This window comes from Salvelinus namaycush, chromosome 3 (genome assembly GCF_016432855.1).
Source record: "Salvelinus namaycush isolate Seneca chromosome 3, SaNama_1.0, whole genome shotgun sequence".
NCBI classification, from domain to species: Eukaryota; Metazoa; Chordata; class Actinopteri; order Salmoniformes; family Salmonidae; genus Salvelinus; species Salvelinus namaycush.
The window spans coordinates 96623322-96640753 of record NC_052309.1 but is presented as its reverse complement, the minus strand read 5'-3'; the positions used below and the strand labels follow the sequence as shown (position 1 = coordinate 96640753).

The 17432-nt window shown below is 41.1% G+C and overlaps 1 protein-coding gene across 1 annotated transcript in view; it reads right to left on the bottom strand.

The window, feature by feature from the left end:
- Positions 1-12348, bottom strand: part of slc6a16a (solute carrier family 6 member 16a) — a 38997-nt gene extending 26649 nt beyond the window's left edge. The window contains exons 1-2 of the mRNA XM_038988335.1: positions 12106-12348; positions 4061-4301 (exon numbers count right to left, since the gene is read on the bottom strand). Of these exons, the coding sequence (XP_038844263.1) occupies positions 4061-4301; positions 12106-12108 (244 nt within the window). The 5' untranslated portion in view covers positions 12109-12348. The remainder of the gene's footprint in view (positions 1-4060; positions 4302-12105) is intronic.
- Positions 12349-17432: the final 5084 nt, after the last annotated feature.

Sequence of the window (17432 nt, the reverse complement as noted above, 5' to 3'; positions counted from 1 at the left end):
TACAATTGCATTGTTTATAAACAAATTTTATTTGTTATTAATTTTATTTCTTGGGTTTTGGAATTAGACAGTTGAACTAAGGTCATGAGGCATTTATAAGTTATATTATTCAAGATTCAATGGCTATATATCATGAATTGAAAAGTCCCAAAATGTATGTAGCAATCACAGATTGACCCTTTAAGAAACAAAGTTATGCCTCAGATGGAGAGATTCTGTAAATTGAATGCAGATGGAGCTAGATAGAGAATGAATGGGGTTAGCGAGAGAGAGATTTTGAAAATATATTTCAAATGTTTTATTTAACCTTTATTTAACTAGGCAAGTCAGTTACTCAGGTCAAACCCTCCCCTAAACCCTACGGGACTCTTGATCACTGCCGTTTGTGATACAGCCAGGATCGAACCCAGGTCTGTAGTGACTTCTCTAGCACTGTGATGCAGTGCCTTCGCCCGTTGCACCACTCAAGAGAAAGAGACTGAATGGGGTTAGAGAGAGAACAGATGGAAAAACAAGAGTGAAGGAGTCAGGGGAGGGAGAGATACAACAATGGAATAAAGTAGAGAGTAAGAGAGAGAGAGAGAGAAAAAAACCTACCTCTTCAAAAAGTATCTTGACTAGTCCCACAGCATAATGTCTGAAAGTGATGGTTCTAATCCCACAGCATAATGTCTGAAAGTGATGGTTCTAATCCCACAGGATAAAGTCTGAAAGTGATGGTTCTAGTTCCACAGCATAAAGTCTGAAAGTGATGGTTCTAGTCCCACAGCATAAAGTCTGAACATGATTGTTCTAATCCCACAGCATAATGTCTGAAAGTGATGGTTCTAGTCCCACAGCATAAAGTCTGAAAGTGATGGTTCTAGTCCCACATCATCAAGTCTGAAAGTGATGGTTCTAGTCCCACAGCATCAAGTCTGAAAGTTATGGTTCTAGTCCCACAGCATCAAGTCTGAAAGTGATGGTTCTAGTCCCACAGCATCAAGTCTGAAAGTTATGGTTCTAGTCCCACAGCATCAAGTCTGAAAGTGATGGTTCTAGTCCCACAGCATCAAGTCTGAAAGTTATGGTTCTAGTCCCACAGCATAAAGTCTGAAAGTGATGGTTCTAGTCACACAGCATCAAGTCTGAATGTTATGGTTCTAGTCCCACAGCATGAAGTCTGAAAGTGATGGTTCTAGTCCCACAGCATCAAGTCTGAAAGGGATGGTTCTAGTCTCACAGTATCAAGTCTGAAAGTTATGATTCTAGTCCCACAGCATCAAGACTGAAAGTGATGGTTCTAGTCCCACAGCATAAAGTCTGAAAGTGATGGTTCTAATTCCACAGGATTAAGTCTGAAAGTGATGGTTCTAGTTCCACGGCATAAAGTCTGAAAGTGATGGTTCTAGTCCCACAGAATAAAGACTGAAAGTGATAGTTCTAGTCCCACAGAATAAAGTCTGAAAGTGATAGTTCTAGTCCCACATAATAAGGACTGAAAGTGCTGGTTGTAATAATAATTAGTGATAATAGTTCAGGTAAAACATGTGTTGATTAATTTCTTGTGTATTGTGTATCTAGTGGTTATAGCGTTGGCCTAGTAACCGAAAGGTTGCTGGATCGAATCCCCGAGCTGACAAGGTTGTTCTGTTGTTCTGCCCCTGAGCAAGGCAGGTTTTTTGGTATTTTATTAGGATCCCCATTAGCTGTTGCAAAAACAGCAGCTACTCTTCCTGGGGTCCACAAAAAACATGAAACATAATACAGAATGACATAATACAGAACATCAATAGACAAGAACAGCTCAAGGACAGAACTACATTAAAAAAATGTAAGGCACACGTAGCCTACATATCAATGCATACACACAAACTATTTAGGTCAAACAGGGGAGAGGCGTTGTGCCGTGAGGTGTTGTGCCATGAGGAGTTGCTTTATCTGTTTTTTTTAAACAAGGTTTGATGTTTATTTGATAAATATAAGATGGAAGTTCCATGCAATAAGGGCTCTATATAATACTGTACGTTTTCTTGAATTTGGGAACTGTGAAAAGACCCCTGGTGGCATGTCTGGTGGGATAAGTGTGTGTGTCAGAGCTGTGTGTAAGTTGACTATGCAAACAATTTGGGATTTTCAACACGTTAATGTTTCTTATAAAAAGAAGAAGTGATGCATTCAGTCTCTCCTCAACTCTTAACCAAGAGAGACTGGCATGTATAGTATTTATATCTGCCCTCTGATTACAATGAAGAGCAAAATGTCCCGCTCTGTTCTGGGCCAGCTGTAGCTTAACTATGTCTGTCCTTGCAGCACTGGACCACACGACTGGACAATAATCAAGATTAGACAAAACTAGAGCCTGCAGAACTTGCTTTTTGGAGTGTGGTGTCAAAAAAGCAGAGCATCTCTTTATTATGGACAGACCTCTCCCCATCTTTACAACCATTGAATCTATATGTTTTGACCATGACAGTTTACAATCTAAGGTAACGGCAAGTAATTTAGTCTCCTCAACTTGTTCCAACAGCCACACCATTCATTACCAGATTCAGCTGAGGTCTAGACCTTAGGGAATGATTTGTACCAAATACAATACTCTTAGTTTTAGAGATGTTCAGGACCAGATTATTACTGGCCACCCATTCCAAAACAGACTGCAACTCTTTGTTAAGGGTTTCAGTGACTATATTAGCTGTGGTTGCTGATGCGTATATGGTTGAATCATCAGCATACATGGACACACATGCTTTGTTTAATGCCAATGGCAGGTTATTGGTAAAAACAGAAAAGATTAGAGGGCCTAGAGAGCTGCCCTGCGGTACACCACACTTTACATGTTTGACATTAGAGAAGCTTCCATTAAAGAAAACCCTTTGAGTTCTATTAGATAGATAGCGCTGAATCCACGATATGGCAGAGGTTGAAAAGCCATAGCACATACGTTTTTTCAACAACAGGTTATGGTCAATAATATCAAAGGCTGCACTGAAATCTACAGCTCCCACAATATTCTTATTATCAATTTCTTTCAACCAATTATCAGTCATTTGTGTCAGTGCAGTACATATTGAGTGTCCTTCTCTATAAGCATGCTGAAAGTCTGTTGTTAATTTGTTTACAGAGAAATAGTATTTTATTTGGTCAAACACCATTGTTTCCAACAGTTTGCTAAGAGCCGGCAGCAAGCTTATAGGTATGCTGTTAGAACCAGTAAAGGCCGCTTTACCACTCTTGGGTAGCGGAATTACTCTGGCTTCCTTCCAGGGAAAGACTTACCTCTAGACTCAGATTAAAAATATGACAGATAGGAGTGGCTATAGAGTCAGCTACCATCCTCAGTAGCTTCCCATCTAAGTTGTCAATGCCAGGAGGTTTGTCATTATTGATCGATAACAATAATTTTCCCACCTCTCCCGCACTAACTTTACAAAATTCAAACTAAGTTAACCCACTGTTCCCCGTGCACCGAAGACGTGGATGTCACATTTCAGTTGAATGCATTCAGTTGTACAACTGACTAGGTATCCCCCCTTTCCCCCTTTATTTGTGTATTTATGTCAAATATGTCAAATCATTCAGGAATAGCTGCTAAAAGGGTTCTTCGGCTGTCCACATAGAAGATCCCTTTGAAGAATCCTTTTTGGTTCGAGGTAGAACTTTTAGGTTTCATGTAGAACCTTTTTGGTTCGAGGTAGAACTTTTAGGTTTCATGTAGAACCTTTTAGGTTTCATGTACAACCTTTTAGGTTTCATGGATAACTTTTAGGTTTCATGTACAACCTTTTAGGTTTCATGTACAACCTTTTAGGTTTCATGTACAACCTTTTAGGTTTCATGTACAACCTTTTAGGTTTCATGTACAACCTTTTAGGTTTCATGTAGAACCCTTTCCACAGAGGCTTTTACATGGAACCTAAAAGGGTTATCCTATGGGGACAGCCAAAGAACCCTTTTGGAATCCTTTTTTCTAAGAGTGCATGTAAAGTTGCCTTATGGAATTTGAAATAAACCATTCTCTCTCTCTCTCTCTCTCTCCCTCTCTGCCCCTGTCCTATAGGGCCCACAGAGTGAGACTCACCTCCTCCGTTCTGATGGCAGAGGTAGGGGAACCTCCATACGTTCCCCAAGCCCACGCTGAAGCCCACCTGAGCCAGTACATACTGCAGCTTGCTGTCCCACGCCGGGCGGTCGTCTGCATCCCCAGACGACGCCACGCCCCCGGAGGTCCCCTGCACTCCCAAGACCAGGAGCTCCGCCTCCGACCGACTCTCTCCCATCCTAGTACCCTCCTCATCGCTAGGCAATGGAGGCTTCTCCATCTAGACAAAGGAAACAAAGAACAGGTGTCCCAATAGAGATAGGTGTGTGAGTGTCTGAGTGTGTGTGTGTGTGTTTGTGTGTGTGCCACATTGGTTTCTTTTTACATTTTACATTTGAGTCATTTAGCAGACACTTATCCAGAGCGACTAACATTATATCTTATGTTAGCTGTTTGGGAAAACCACATATCACAGTTGTATTAAGTAGATCTTCCCTCAATAAGGAATCTATGAGCAAAGTCAGTGGTAGTAAGACAAGACTAGTGCAGGTGTTAGAGCAGGAAAGGCAAGGGGGGCTCTTCACAGGCCTGCTAGATATGTCTCACATTATATACAATAAACAGTCAATAGACTATAAACATGGGGCTTAATGTACAGGTTCTGATAGTGAGTGGGTGTCAATAGACAATAAACATGGGGCTTAATGTACAGGTTCTGATAGTGAGTGGGTGTCAATAGACTATAAACATGGGGCTTAATGTACAGGTTCTGATAGTGAGTGGGTGTCAATAGACTATAAACATGGGGCTTAATGTACAGGTTCTGATAGTGAGTGGGTGTCAATAGACAATAAACATGGGGCTTAATGTACAGGTTCTGATAGTGAGTGGGTGTCAATAGACTATAAACATGGGGCTTAATGTACAGGTTCTGATAGTGAGTGGGTGTCAATAGACTATAAACATGGGGCTTAATGTACAGGTTCTGATAGTGAGTGGGTGTCAATAGACAATAAACATGGGGCTTAATGTACAGGTTCTGATAGTGAGTGGGTGTCAATAGACAATAAACATGGGGCTTAATGTACAGGTTCTGATAGTGAGTGGGTGTCAATAGACTATAAACATGGGGCTTAATGTACAGGTTCTGATAGTGAGTGGGTGTCAATAGACAATAAACATGGGGCTTAATGTACAGGTTCTGATAGTGAGTGGGTGTCAATAGACAATAAACATGGGGCTTAATGTACAGGTTCTGATAGTGAGTGGGTGTCAATAGACTATAAACTTGGGGCTTAATGTACAGGTTCTGATAGTGAGTGGGTGTCAATAGACTATAAACATGGGGCTTAATGTACAGGTTCTGATAGTGAGTGGGAGTCAATAGACTATAAACATGGGGCTTAATGTACAGGTTCTGATAGTGAGTGGGTGTCAATAGACTATAAACATGGGGCTTAATGTACAGGTTCTGATAGTGAGTGGGTGTCAATAGACAATAAACATGGGGCTTAATGTACAGGTTCTGATAGTGAGTGGGTGTCAATAGACTATAAACATGGGGCTTAATGTACAGGTTATGATAGTGAGTGGGTGTCAATAGACTATAAACATGGGGCTTAATGTACAGGTTCTGATAGTGAGTGGGTGTCAATAGACTATAAACATGGGGCTTAATGTACAGGTTCTGATAGTGAGTGGGTGTCAATAGACTATAAACATGGGGCTTAATGTACAGGTTCTGATAGTGAGTGGGTGTCAATAGACTATAAACATGGGGCTTAATGTACAGGTTCTGATAGTGAGTGGGTGTCAATAGACTATAAACATGGGGCTTAATGTACAGGTTCTGATAGTGAGTGGGTGTCAATAGACTATAAACATGGGGCTTAATGTACAGGTTCTGATAGTGAGTGGGTGTCAATAGACTATAAACAAAGGTTGTTTCCGCACAGACTCTATTATTTGTCTGGTACTTGTTTTTCACAGCTGGGGGCTCAATTGGATTCAGTCCATCCATTTTATGTTACAGTATCAAATAGAAGCTGTTACAGTATCAAATAGAAGCTGTTACAGTATCAAATAGAAGCTGTTACAGTATCAAATAGAAGCTGTTACAATATCAAATAGAAGCTGTTACAATATCAAATAGAAGCTGTTACAGTATCAAATAGAAGCTGTTACAGTATCAAATAGAAGCTGTTACAATATCAAATAGAAGCTGTTACAATATCAAATAGAAGCTGTTACTGCATCAAATAGAAGCTGTTACAGTATCAAATAGAAGCTGTTACAATATCAAATAGAAGCTGTTACTGCATCAAATAGAAGCTGTTACAGTATCAAATAGAAGCTGTTACAGTATCAAATAGAAGCTGTTACTGTATCAAATAGAAGCTGTTACAATATCAAATAGAAGCTGTTACAATATCAAATAGAAGCTGTTACAATATCAAATAGAAGCTGTTACAATATCAAATAGAAGCTGTTACAATATCAAATAGAAGCTGTTATAGTATCAAATATAAGCTGTGGTCTCCCTCTGTTACCATGACCAGCAGATATATCAACCATGATCTCTCTACCACTGCTCTGTGTTCTGGTGATAAAACCAACTGCCAACTGAACCCACCCTGGAGTCTCCACACTGGGGATCCACATTTACACCACTAGTCTCCTGTCCAGGGGATGTACTTGTACATCAAGCTGCCTCATGCTACAGAAACAGGAGATGGGCTCCTATGAGGCGTTCTGACTCGCAGAGGCCAAGGCTTGTGCAAGGCTATTTACTATAGTGACCTCCTTGAAACAGGGACACGGCTAGTATCAGCTATAAGAGTGGAGAAGAACCTAGCTGCAGCCAGATAGAACAGGTACTTTCTCTCTCTCTCTCTCACACACACACACACACACACACACACACACACACACACACACACACACACACACACACACACACACACACACACACACACACACACACACACACACACACACACACACACACACACACACACACACACACACACAAACAACAGTGGAGGCTGGTGGGAGTAGCAGTGGGAGGACAGGCTCATTGTAATGGCTGGAATGGAATTAATGGAACAGAGTCAAACATGTGGTTTCCATTGGGTAAATCTATTCTGACAAGTGTGACTCGAGGGTTACATTGGTTTACACCAGGGGGAGGGGGTTACATTGGTTTACAGCAGGGGGAGGGGGCTACATTGGTTTACAGCAGAGGGAGGGGTATTGTAATGGATCCACATGACTACTGGCAGGAGTTACCAGAGTCATTCTACTATGGGAATAGGGAAGCTATTAGGAGCACCTTACTAGATCTGCTCTGAGCTGATTGGTTTACAATAGCCAATACACTCTGGTTAAACTGTTAGATTGACTATTAGGCTACATTTACATTTTAGTAATTTAGCAGACACTCTTACAGTTAGTGCATTCATCTAGGTACATTCATCTAGGTACATTCAGCAAGGTACAGTTGAAGTCGGAAGTTTACATACACTTAGGTTGGAGTCATTAAAACTAGTTTTTCAACCACTCCACACATTTCTTGTTAACAAATTATAGTTTTGGCAAGTTGGTTAGGATATCTACTTTGTGCATGACACAAGTCATTTTTCAACAATTGTTTACAGACAGATTATTTCACTTATAACTCAATGTATCGCAATTGTAGTGGGTCAGAAGTTTACATACACTAAGTTGACTGTGCCTTTAAACAGCTTGGAAAATTCCAGAAAATTATGTCATGGCTTTAGAAGCTTCTGATGGGCTAATTGACATCATTTGAGTCAATTGGAGGCCTACCTTTAAACTCAGTGCCTCTTTGCTTGACATCATGGGAAAATCAAAAGAAATCAGCCAAGACCTCAGAAAACAATTGTAGACCTCCACAAGTCTGGTTCATCCTTGGGAGCAATTTCCAAACGCCTGAAGGTACCACGTTCATCAGTACACACAATAGTATGCAAGTATAAACACCATGGGACCACGCAGCCGTCATACCGCTCAGGAAGGAGACGCGTTCTGTCTCCTAGAGATGAACGTACTTTGGTGTGAAAAGTGCAAATCAATTCCAGAACAACAGCAAAGGACCATGTGAATATGCTGGAGGAAACAGATACAAAAGTATCTACAGTGGGGCAAAAAAGTATTTAGTCAGCCACCAATTATGCAAGTTCTCAAACTTCAAAAGATGAGAGAGGCCTGTAATTTTCATCATAGGTACACTTCAACTATGACAGACAAAATGAGAAAAAAAATCCAGAAAATCACATTGTAGGATTTTTGATGAATTTATTTGCAAATTATGGTGGAAAATAAGTATGTAAGTGAGTGTATGTAAATTTCTGACCCACTGGGAACGTGATGAAAGAAATAAAAACTGAAATAAATAATTCTCTCTACTATTATTCTGACATTTCACATTTAAAAAAAAAAAGTGGTGATCCTAACTGACCTAAAACAGGGAATTTTTTACTAGGATTAAATGTCAGGAATTGTGAAAAACTGAGTTTAAATGTATTTGGCTAAGGTGTATGTAAACTTCCGACTTCAACTGTACATTCATCTAGGTACATTCATCTAGGTACATTCATCTAGGTACATTCATCTGGGTACATTCATCTAGGTACATTCATCTAGGTACATTCATCTGGGTACATTCATCTAGGTACATTCAGATGGGTACATTCAGCTGGGTACATTCATCTAGGTACATTCATCTAGGTACATTCATCTAGGTACATTCATCTAGGTACATTCAGCTAGGTACATTCAGATAGGTACATTCATCTGGGTACATTCATCTGGGTACATTCATCTAGGTACATTCATCTAGGTACATTCATCTAGGTACATTCATCTGGGTACATTCATCTAGGTACATTCATCTGGGTACATTCATCTAGGTACATTCATCTAGGTACATTCATCTGGGTACATTCATCTGGGTACATTCATCTAGGTACATTCATCTAGGTACATTCATCTAGGTACATTCATCTAGGTACATTCATCTAGGTACATTCAGATAGGTACATTCATCTGGGTACATTCATCTGGGTACATTCATCTAGGTACATTCATCTGGGTACATTCATCTAGGTACATTCATCTGGGTACATTCATCTAGGTACATTCATCTAGGTACATTCAGATAGGTACATTCATCTGGGTACATTCATCTGGGTACATTCATCTGGGTACATTCAGATAGGTACATTCATCTAGGTACATTCATCTGGGTACATTCATCTAGGTACATTCATCTAGGTACATTCATCTAGGTACATTCATCTAGGTACATTCAGCTAGGTACATTCATCTAGGTACATTCATCTAGGTACATTCAGCTGGGTACATTCAGATAGGTACATTCATCTAGGTACATTCATCTAGGTACATTCATCTAGGTACATTCATCTAGGTACATTCATCTAGGTACATTCAGCTAGGTACATTCATCTGGGTACATTCAGCTGGGTACATTCATCTGGGTACATTCATCTAGGTACATTCAGCTGGGTACATTCATCTAGGTACATTCATCTAGGTACATTCATCTGGGTACATTCAGCTAGGTAGTCATAGTTACAGTCAAACGTTCCTCAATACATCAGCTATGATCAGTCAGTGCTAGTAAGAGAGGACAGGTGTAGACTAGACTATAGGTACATTCATCTACATCAGCTATGATCAGTCAGTGCTAGTAAGAGAGGACAGGTGTAGACTAGACTGTAGGTACATTCATCTACATCAGCTATGATCAGTCAGTGCTAGTAAGAGAGGACAGGTGTAGACTAGACTATAGGTACATTCATCTACATCAGCTATGATCAGTCAGTGCTAGTAAGAGAGGACAGGTGTAGACTAGACTATAGGTACATTCATCTACATCAGCTATCCTCAGTCAGTGCTAGTAAGAGAGGACAGGTGTAGACTAGACTATAGGTACATTCATCTACATCAGCTATCCTCAGTCAGTGCTAGTAAGAGAGGACAGGTGTAGACTAGACTATAGGTTGTATACTGGTTTAGAGTCTGTTTAGTTGTTGTTGTCATCGTTGTTGTTGCTGCTGTTTTTTGAGGGTCCATTTTGTTGTTGAGACTCACATGTTGATGTTTCTAATAAAAATTCACTGGCTTGGGAGGTATTGAAGGAGTAGTCCTAAACAGGTTAGACTTTAGTACTCAAATCCAAACAGCTTTGTCTCTCACTCTCTCAAACACATCACCCCTTTTGACTCCTCTAGTTCTCTGTCTTTCTTCTTCTCTCTCTCTCCTACTCTCTCTCTCTCTCTGTCTCTCTCTCTCTCTCTCTGCCTCTCTCTAAATTTAGCTCACCTCTAATTCTACCTCTTCACCCCTAACCCTCTGCCCCCCATAGTGGTTAAGTGTCCAGAGTTGTTTTGAGCTACTGGTCAGTGAAACACTGTGTCTGTGAAGAGAGAACATGGAGTCCAGGTTCATTTTGGGCTATTAAAATATATATATATTATTTAACCTTTATTTAACTAAGCTACTGGTCAATGAAACACTGTCAGTAAAGAGAGAACATGGAGTCCCAGAGAGCCACACACACCCAAAGTGTTATGTTAAATAAATACACACCCAACACTTGATTTGTAAAAAAACAAACTGTGTGTAAACAACGATTCTCAGATTAGGTCATAATAACCCCCACGCCCCCGGTCAAAAACTCTATGCAGTTGTATGAATGTATTTGTAAGTGAGAGAAATATGAATAAAATAAATAATATTACATAAAGTTTTGTTTGGCAATACCTTTGACCAGAGCCCTATGGGACAAACAAACACTACAGGTCAATTGTAATGGATATGATATGCTAACTAAACTCACCAGTGTATCATAATCCTGTGGATTTATTGTAACTGTATAATGGGTTATAATAAGAACGGAAACTTTACTAGCATGCAGTTGTTTACCTTCTAGTTCAATATGCAAAGTGCATCGCAGCAAGATCCATCCACAGAGTGAACGTCAGTGATCTACAGACAACGGCACTGTGAAAACCCTACACTGGTTTAAATACTATTTATTATGTTGCAGTAAGTAACGTATTGCCAACCTCAACAGAACCCTTGTACATGTTTAGATGTGGTAAGACACTTGACACAGACAAAGACAGACACAGACCAAGATGTGTGTACGATTTTCTGTTGTCTAAGAATATTTCCCAGTCCATTTTCTTTTCAGAGCATGGAAATGTCTCTTTTTACTTCCAACCCAAACGAAAAACGAAGTGTTTCTTTCCAGCCTTAATAAACTACTTTCCAAAATGAGTTTGGGTACTGGCTCTTCAAGTCACCTTGGGAACAGCATTGTTTGGAGTAAATTCTGATCTTTTGTCGGATTATAAAAAGGTTGCTAGCCTACTTATTTATCTGATGAGGCCCTATAGTGCTACACTTTCGCTACACAGAAAACAGTTTATAGGTTGAGACAAACTGACAACAATGTAAACATGTACATTTAAACAATCCTTCATCCATATTATTTGAAATGAAATGGTCCTGAACTCCTCATAAAGAACGTCATAACAATGTAATAAAAGTTGATCCCTACATAATCCCTACATAAATAGCCCATATATATATATATATATATATATACAGCGTGTTTACATAGGCCAGGGCATTAACATAGAAATAGGACAGAATAAATTAATTATAATTATATGAATATTACACAAATATTACTTCCCCGAAGTGAAAAGAAACCAACTGAATTGCTGCCAATCGGGCTCTTCCATAAGTAATAGTACACATTTTTCAAGTGAGAAAATAACCCACACGCAATCGGCGTAATACATGAAACGAAAAACAATTAGGCTATTTACTGAACATTTTAAAATATGTAAAAGGGTAGACAAAGGTCGCTATGTAGGCATGATGCCATTAGGGTTAGAAAGCAAGGTAGAGGGGGGTCCTGTGTAAAAGAAAATACGCTTTTAAAACCTTGACTCACATGCAAACAGCGCATGAGTGCACCAACCTAACAAGGGATACAATAACGTTCTCAATGGTAATATTGAACATACCATGGTGTGCCCTCTACGTCGCGCTGTGCACTTGGGGGAGTAGTCTCTGACGTCGGACAACTTCTCACTGCCAGTCTTGGTCCGTTACCCCAGCAGAACGAGAACCTTGTCTTGTCTCTCTATATTACGTCTGGTTTGACGCAAATAATAATGAAGGGTTCTCTGGAGCGCTCAACTTGATCATTGGTATTCGGAATCCTATACAAAACTTCACAGGCGCCACGTTGTAGCAGTGTAAGAAGCATGATCTGTCGATCTTGCCAAGATATCAAGAAGACCAACTCCCTTCGTCTTTTGATTGGCTCTGGTCTCCCTTCACAGTCCCTCCCCTCACAGTCCCTATAATATTACAAAATACACACAGGGCCGACATCAGTGGTTCGCTTCAGATTGGTTTCTTTAGTTAGCTGCATGTTGACCGAAGTGTTTGAATTACATGCCACAAATTCGCAACAAATGTAATTTGGTATAAAGTAATTTTCATGTCAAGTGTCCTTTTTAGGAACTGTAGGAGATACAACCGTTGTAGCCTAGTGCATGACGGTAAACAATCAATTCAGCTTTAAAAGATAAGCACTCTTATTTTTTATTCTTTAGAAAATATCTTATTCATTAGACAGCGTCAACATGACAGGGTTAATCTGACATTGTTACTGTATCTTTGGGTATTTAAGACCCTGCCTACTTTATAAACGTAGTTTTTGACGTACTCTTAGTATTAAATTAACTCTTCACAAGTAGCACTATTTATTGAATGTTGAATGACATTCCAATAGTTTAAATCGACTGGTCAGTTCATATGTAATAACTTTATCCACAGGGGGGAGCTCTAGGTTATCACATGGGATTTCATGAGCTCATCCTGAAAACACACGCACGCGCGTGTTTAGACTTTTTTTTATTAGTCAAGCTAGCTACAGAGAGCTTTACACCTGCCCAAAGGGGGTGGACACTGGACACATATACACTCATAACATAGGTACACTGTGATGCCCATATTATTAATGACTTGCATCCCATTAGGATGAGATAGGATATTACCCCCCCAGTGTGAAAAACCCGGCAGCGATGCAGTTCTTGACACAAACCGGTGCACCTGGCAGCTACTACCGAACCCTGTTCAAAGGCACTTAAATATTTTGTCCACCCTCTGAATGGCACACATACACAATCCACATCTCAATTGTTTCAAGGCTTAAACATCCTTATTTAACGTGTCTCATCCCCTTCATCTATACTGATTGAAGTGGATTTAACAAGTGACATCAATAAGGGATCATAGCTTTCACCTGAATTCACCTAGTCAGTTTATGTCATGGAAAGAGCAGGTGTTCATAATGTTTTGTACACTCAGTGTATTTTATTGTCCCGAGGGAGAATTTGTCTCGGACAATTAAAAATGTCTGCTACTTCTACATAGAATACATAAATAGATAGAATTACATCGTACAGCACACAATAACATCCCCATCCATCCTTCTCTCTACCCACACAATAACATCACCATCCATCCTCCTCTCTACCCACACAATAACATCACCATCCATCCTCCTCTCTACCCACATAATAACATCACCATCCATCCTCCTCTCTACCCACATAATAACATCACCATCCATCCTCCTCTCTACCCACATAATAACATCACCATCCATCCTCCTCTCTACCCACATAATAACATCACCATCCATCCTCCTCTCTACCCACATAATAATCATCACCATCCATCCTCCTCTCTACCCACACAATAACATCCCCATCCATCCTCCTCTCTACCCACACAATAACATCACCATCCATCCTCCTCTCTACCCACATAATAATCATCACCATCCACCCTCCTCTCTACCCACATAATAACATCACCATCCATCCTCCTCTCTACCCACATAATAACATCACCATCCATCCTCCTCTCTACCCACATAATAACATCACCATCCATCCTCCTCTCTACCCACATAATAACATCACCATCCATCCTCCTCTCTACCCACACAATAACATCCCCATCCATCCTCCTCTCTACCCACATAATAACATCACCATCCATCCTCCTCTCTACCCACACAATAACATCACCATCCATCCTCCTCTCTACCCACACAATAACATCCCCATCCATCCTCCTCTCTACCCACACAATAACATCACCATCCATCCTCCTCTCTACCCACACAATAACATCACCATCCATCCTCCTCTCTACCCACACAATAACATCACCATCCATCCTCCTCTCTACCCACACAATAACATCACCATCCATCCTCCTCTCTACCCACACAATAACATCACCATCCATCCTCCTCTCTACCCACACAATAACATCACCATCCATCCTCCTCTCTACCCACACAATAAGTTAATTAGTTCATGCCAAGGTAAGGTTGTGACTTGGTAGCAACATGACTGGCTAAGCTCCAGTTCCACTGTTGTCATCCTTAAGTACCACTAGGCTCTCTTAACAAAACCATATGGTCTGGTTACCACTAGGCTCCCTTACCAAAACCATATGGTCTGGTTACCACTAGGCTCCCTTACCAAAACCATATGGTCTGGTTGCCACTAGGCTCCCTTACCAAAACCATATGGTCTGGTTGCCACTAGGCTCCCTTACCAAAACCATATGGTCTGGTTGCCACTAGGCTTCCTTACCAAAACCTTATGGTATTTTATTCCACTAGACATGGTCTGGTTACCACTATGGTCTGGTTACCATTAGGCTTCCTTACCAAAACGATATGGTCTGGTTACCAAAACCCTATGGTATTTCATACAACTAGGCTCCCTTACCAAAACCATATGGTATTTTATTCCACTAGACATGGTCTGGTTACCACTATGGTCTGGTTACCACTAGGCTCCCTTACCAAAACCATATGGTATTTTATACCACTAGACATGGTCTGGTTACCACTATGGTCTGGTTACCACTAGGCTTCCTTACCAAAACTGTATGGTCTGGTTACCAAAACCCTATGGTATTTCATACGACTAGGCTCCCTTACCAAAACCATATTGTATTTTATACCACTAGGCTCCCTTACCAAAACCATATGGTCTGGTTACCACTAGGCTCCCTTACCAAAACCATATGGTCTGGTTACCACTAGGCTCCCTTACCAAAACCATATGGTCTGGTTACCACTAGGCTCCCTTACCAAAACCATATGGTCTGGTTACCACTAGGCTCCCTTACCAAAACCATATGGTCTGGTTACCACTAGGCTCCCTTACCAAAACCATATGGTCTGGTTACCACTAGGCTCCCTTACCAAAACCATATGGTCTGGTTACCACTAGGCTCCCTTACCAAAACCATATTGTCTTTTATACCACTAGGCTCCCTTACCAAAACCATATGGTCTGGTTACCACTAGGCTTCCTTATCAAAACCTTATCCCCATTAGTTCCTGGCAAGGAAGCAGCTACTCTTCCTGGGGTTTATTTTGAATTCCCATTAGTTCCTGCCAAGGCAGCAGCTACTCTTCCTGGGGTATATTATGGATCCCCATTAGTTCCTGCCAAGGCAACAGCTACTCTTCCTGGGGTTTATTATGGATCCCCATTAGTTCCTGCCAAGGCAACAGCTACTCTTCCTGGGGTTTATTATGGATCCCCATTAGTTCCTGCCAAGGCAACAGCTACTCTTCCTGGGGTTTATTATGGATCCCCATTAGTTCCTGCCAAGGCAACAGCTAATCTTCCTGGGGTTTATTATGGATCCCCATTAGTTCCTGCCAAGGCAGCAGCTACTCTTCCTGGGGTTTATTATGGATCCCCATTAGTTCCTGCCAAGGGAGCAGCTACTCTTCCTGGGGTTTATTATGGATCCCCATTAGTTCCTGCCAAGGCAACAGCTACTCTTCCTGGGGTTTATTATGGATCCCCATTAGTTCCTGCCAAGGCAACAGCTACTCTTCCTCGGGTCCAGCAACATTAAGGCAGTTTTATCCAATTTAAAATATTACATGACATTACATTTCATAACACTTTTCACAACACATTAAGTGTGTTCCCTCAGGCCACTACTCTACTATCACATATCTACAATACAAAATGAATGTGTACAGCACGTGTGTGTAGAGTGTGTCTTGTCATGTGTCTGTGTAAGCGTGTGTCTGTACCTTTGTGTGTGTCTTTTCACAGTCCCCGCTGTTCCATAAGGTTTATTTGTATCCATGTAGTCATGGCTCTATGCAGTACAACTTGAGGACCTTAGCTGCTGTATCATATATTATCACAATACTACTGTATATAGTTACTGTACTTGTTGCAACTAATTCATGGAGACACACGTAACACGAATGCCTACACCGCTGAAGTAACACCATTCATATGATACTATGCACCGTGTGATGTCTATGTGTGTGTGTGTGTGTGTGTGTGTGTGTGTGTGTGTGTGTGTGTGTGTGTGTGTTGGTGTGTGTGTGTGACGTCTATGTGCCTGTGTGTGTGTGTGACGCCTATGTGTGTGTGTGTGTGTGTGTGTGTGTGTGTGTGTGTGTGTGTGTGTGTGTGGGTGTCGGTGTCGGTGTGAGTGTGTGACATCTATGTGTGTGTGTGTGTGTGTGTGTGTGTGTGACGCCTATGTGCGTGTGTGTGTGTGTGTGTGTGTGTGTGTGTGTGTGTGTGTGTGTGTGTGTGTGTGTGTGTGTGTGTGTGTGTGTGTGTGCGTGCGTGTGTGTGTGTGTGTGTGTTTGGGTGTGGGTGGGTGTGGTTGTGGGTGTGGGTGTGACGTGTGTGTGTATCATCCATAACCGGTTAGAGAGAGAGTGTGAGGCATTGTGGCAGACATGTCAATGAAGAGAGACTGAAGCTATGTGACGTTATGACCCTGGACAAACCAGCTCCACCAGAATACAGACACCATGACAGAATGATAGAGAGGGAGGGAGAGAGAGAGAGAAAGTGAGAGAGAGAGAGAGCAAGAGAGGGGGGGTGGAGAGAGATGAGAAGAAAAGCAGACTGTGAACCAAACACAGCCACACCACATGGATCCTATTATCTCACTGGAAGTTACAAGTCAGTTATGAATGGAGGAAAGCCACAAAGCCACCAAACCATGTCAGCACACAGACACAAGTCCTATGAAACACAGACAGTGTGGTTTATAGGCAGCATTATGTGGGTCATGTTTTGTAATGTGGAGTCAGAGGTTGAGTTGAGGATTCTCCAGGTCCTGTCGGACCTACGAACACACAGGAGGCATATCTGACCTCAATGATCTTACAGAGGAGGGATTGGAAATGTTATAAAACGGACCAGCTTCAGAAGTTGGTGTAGAGGATCAATCAGATAAACCTGGTGAGGTATTGGAGAGT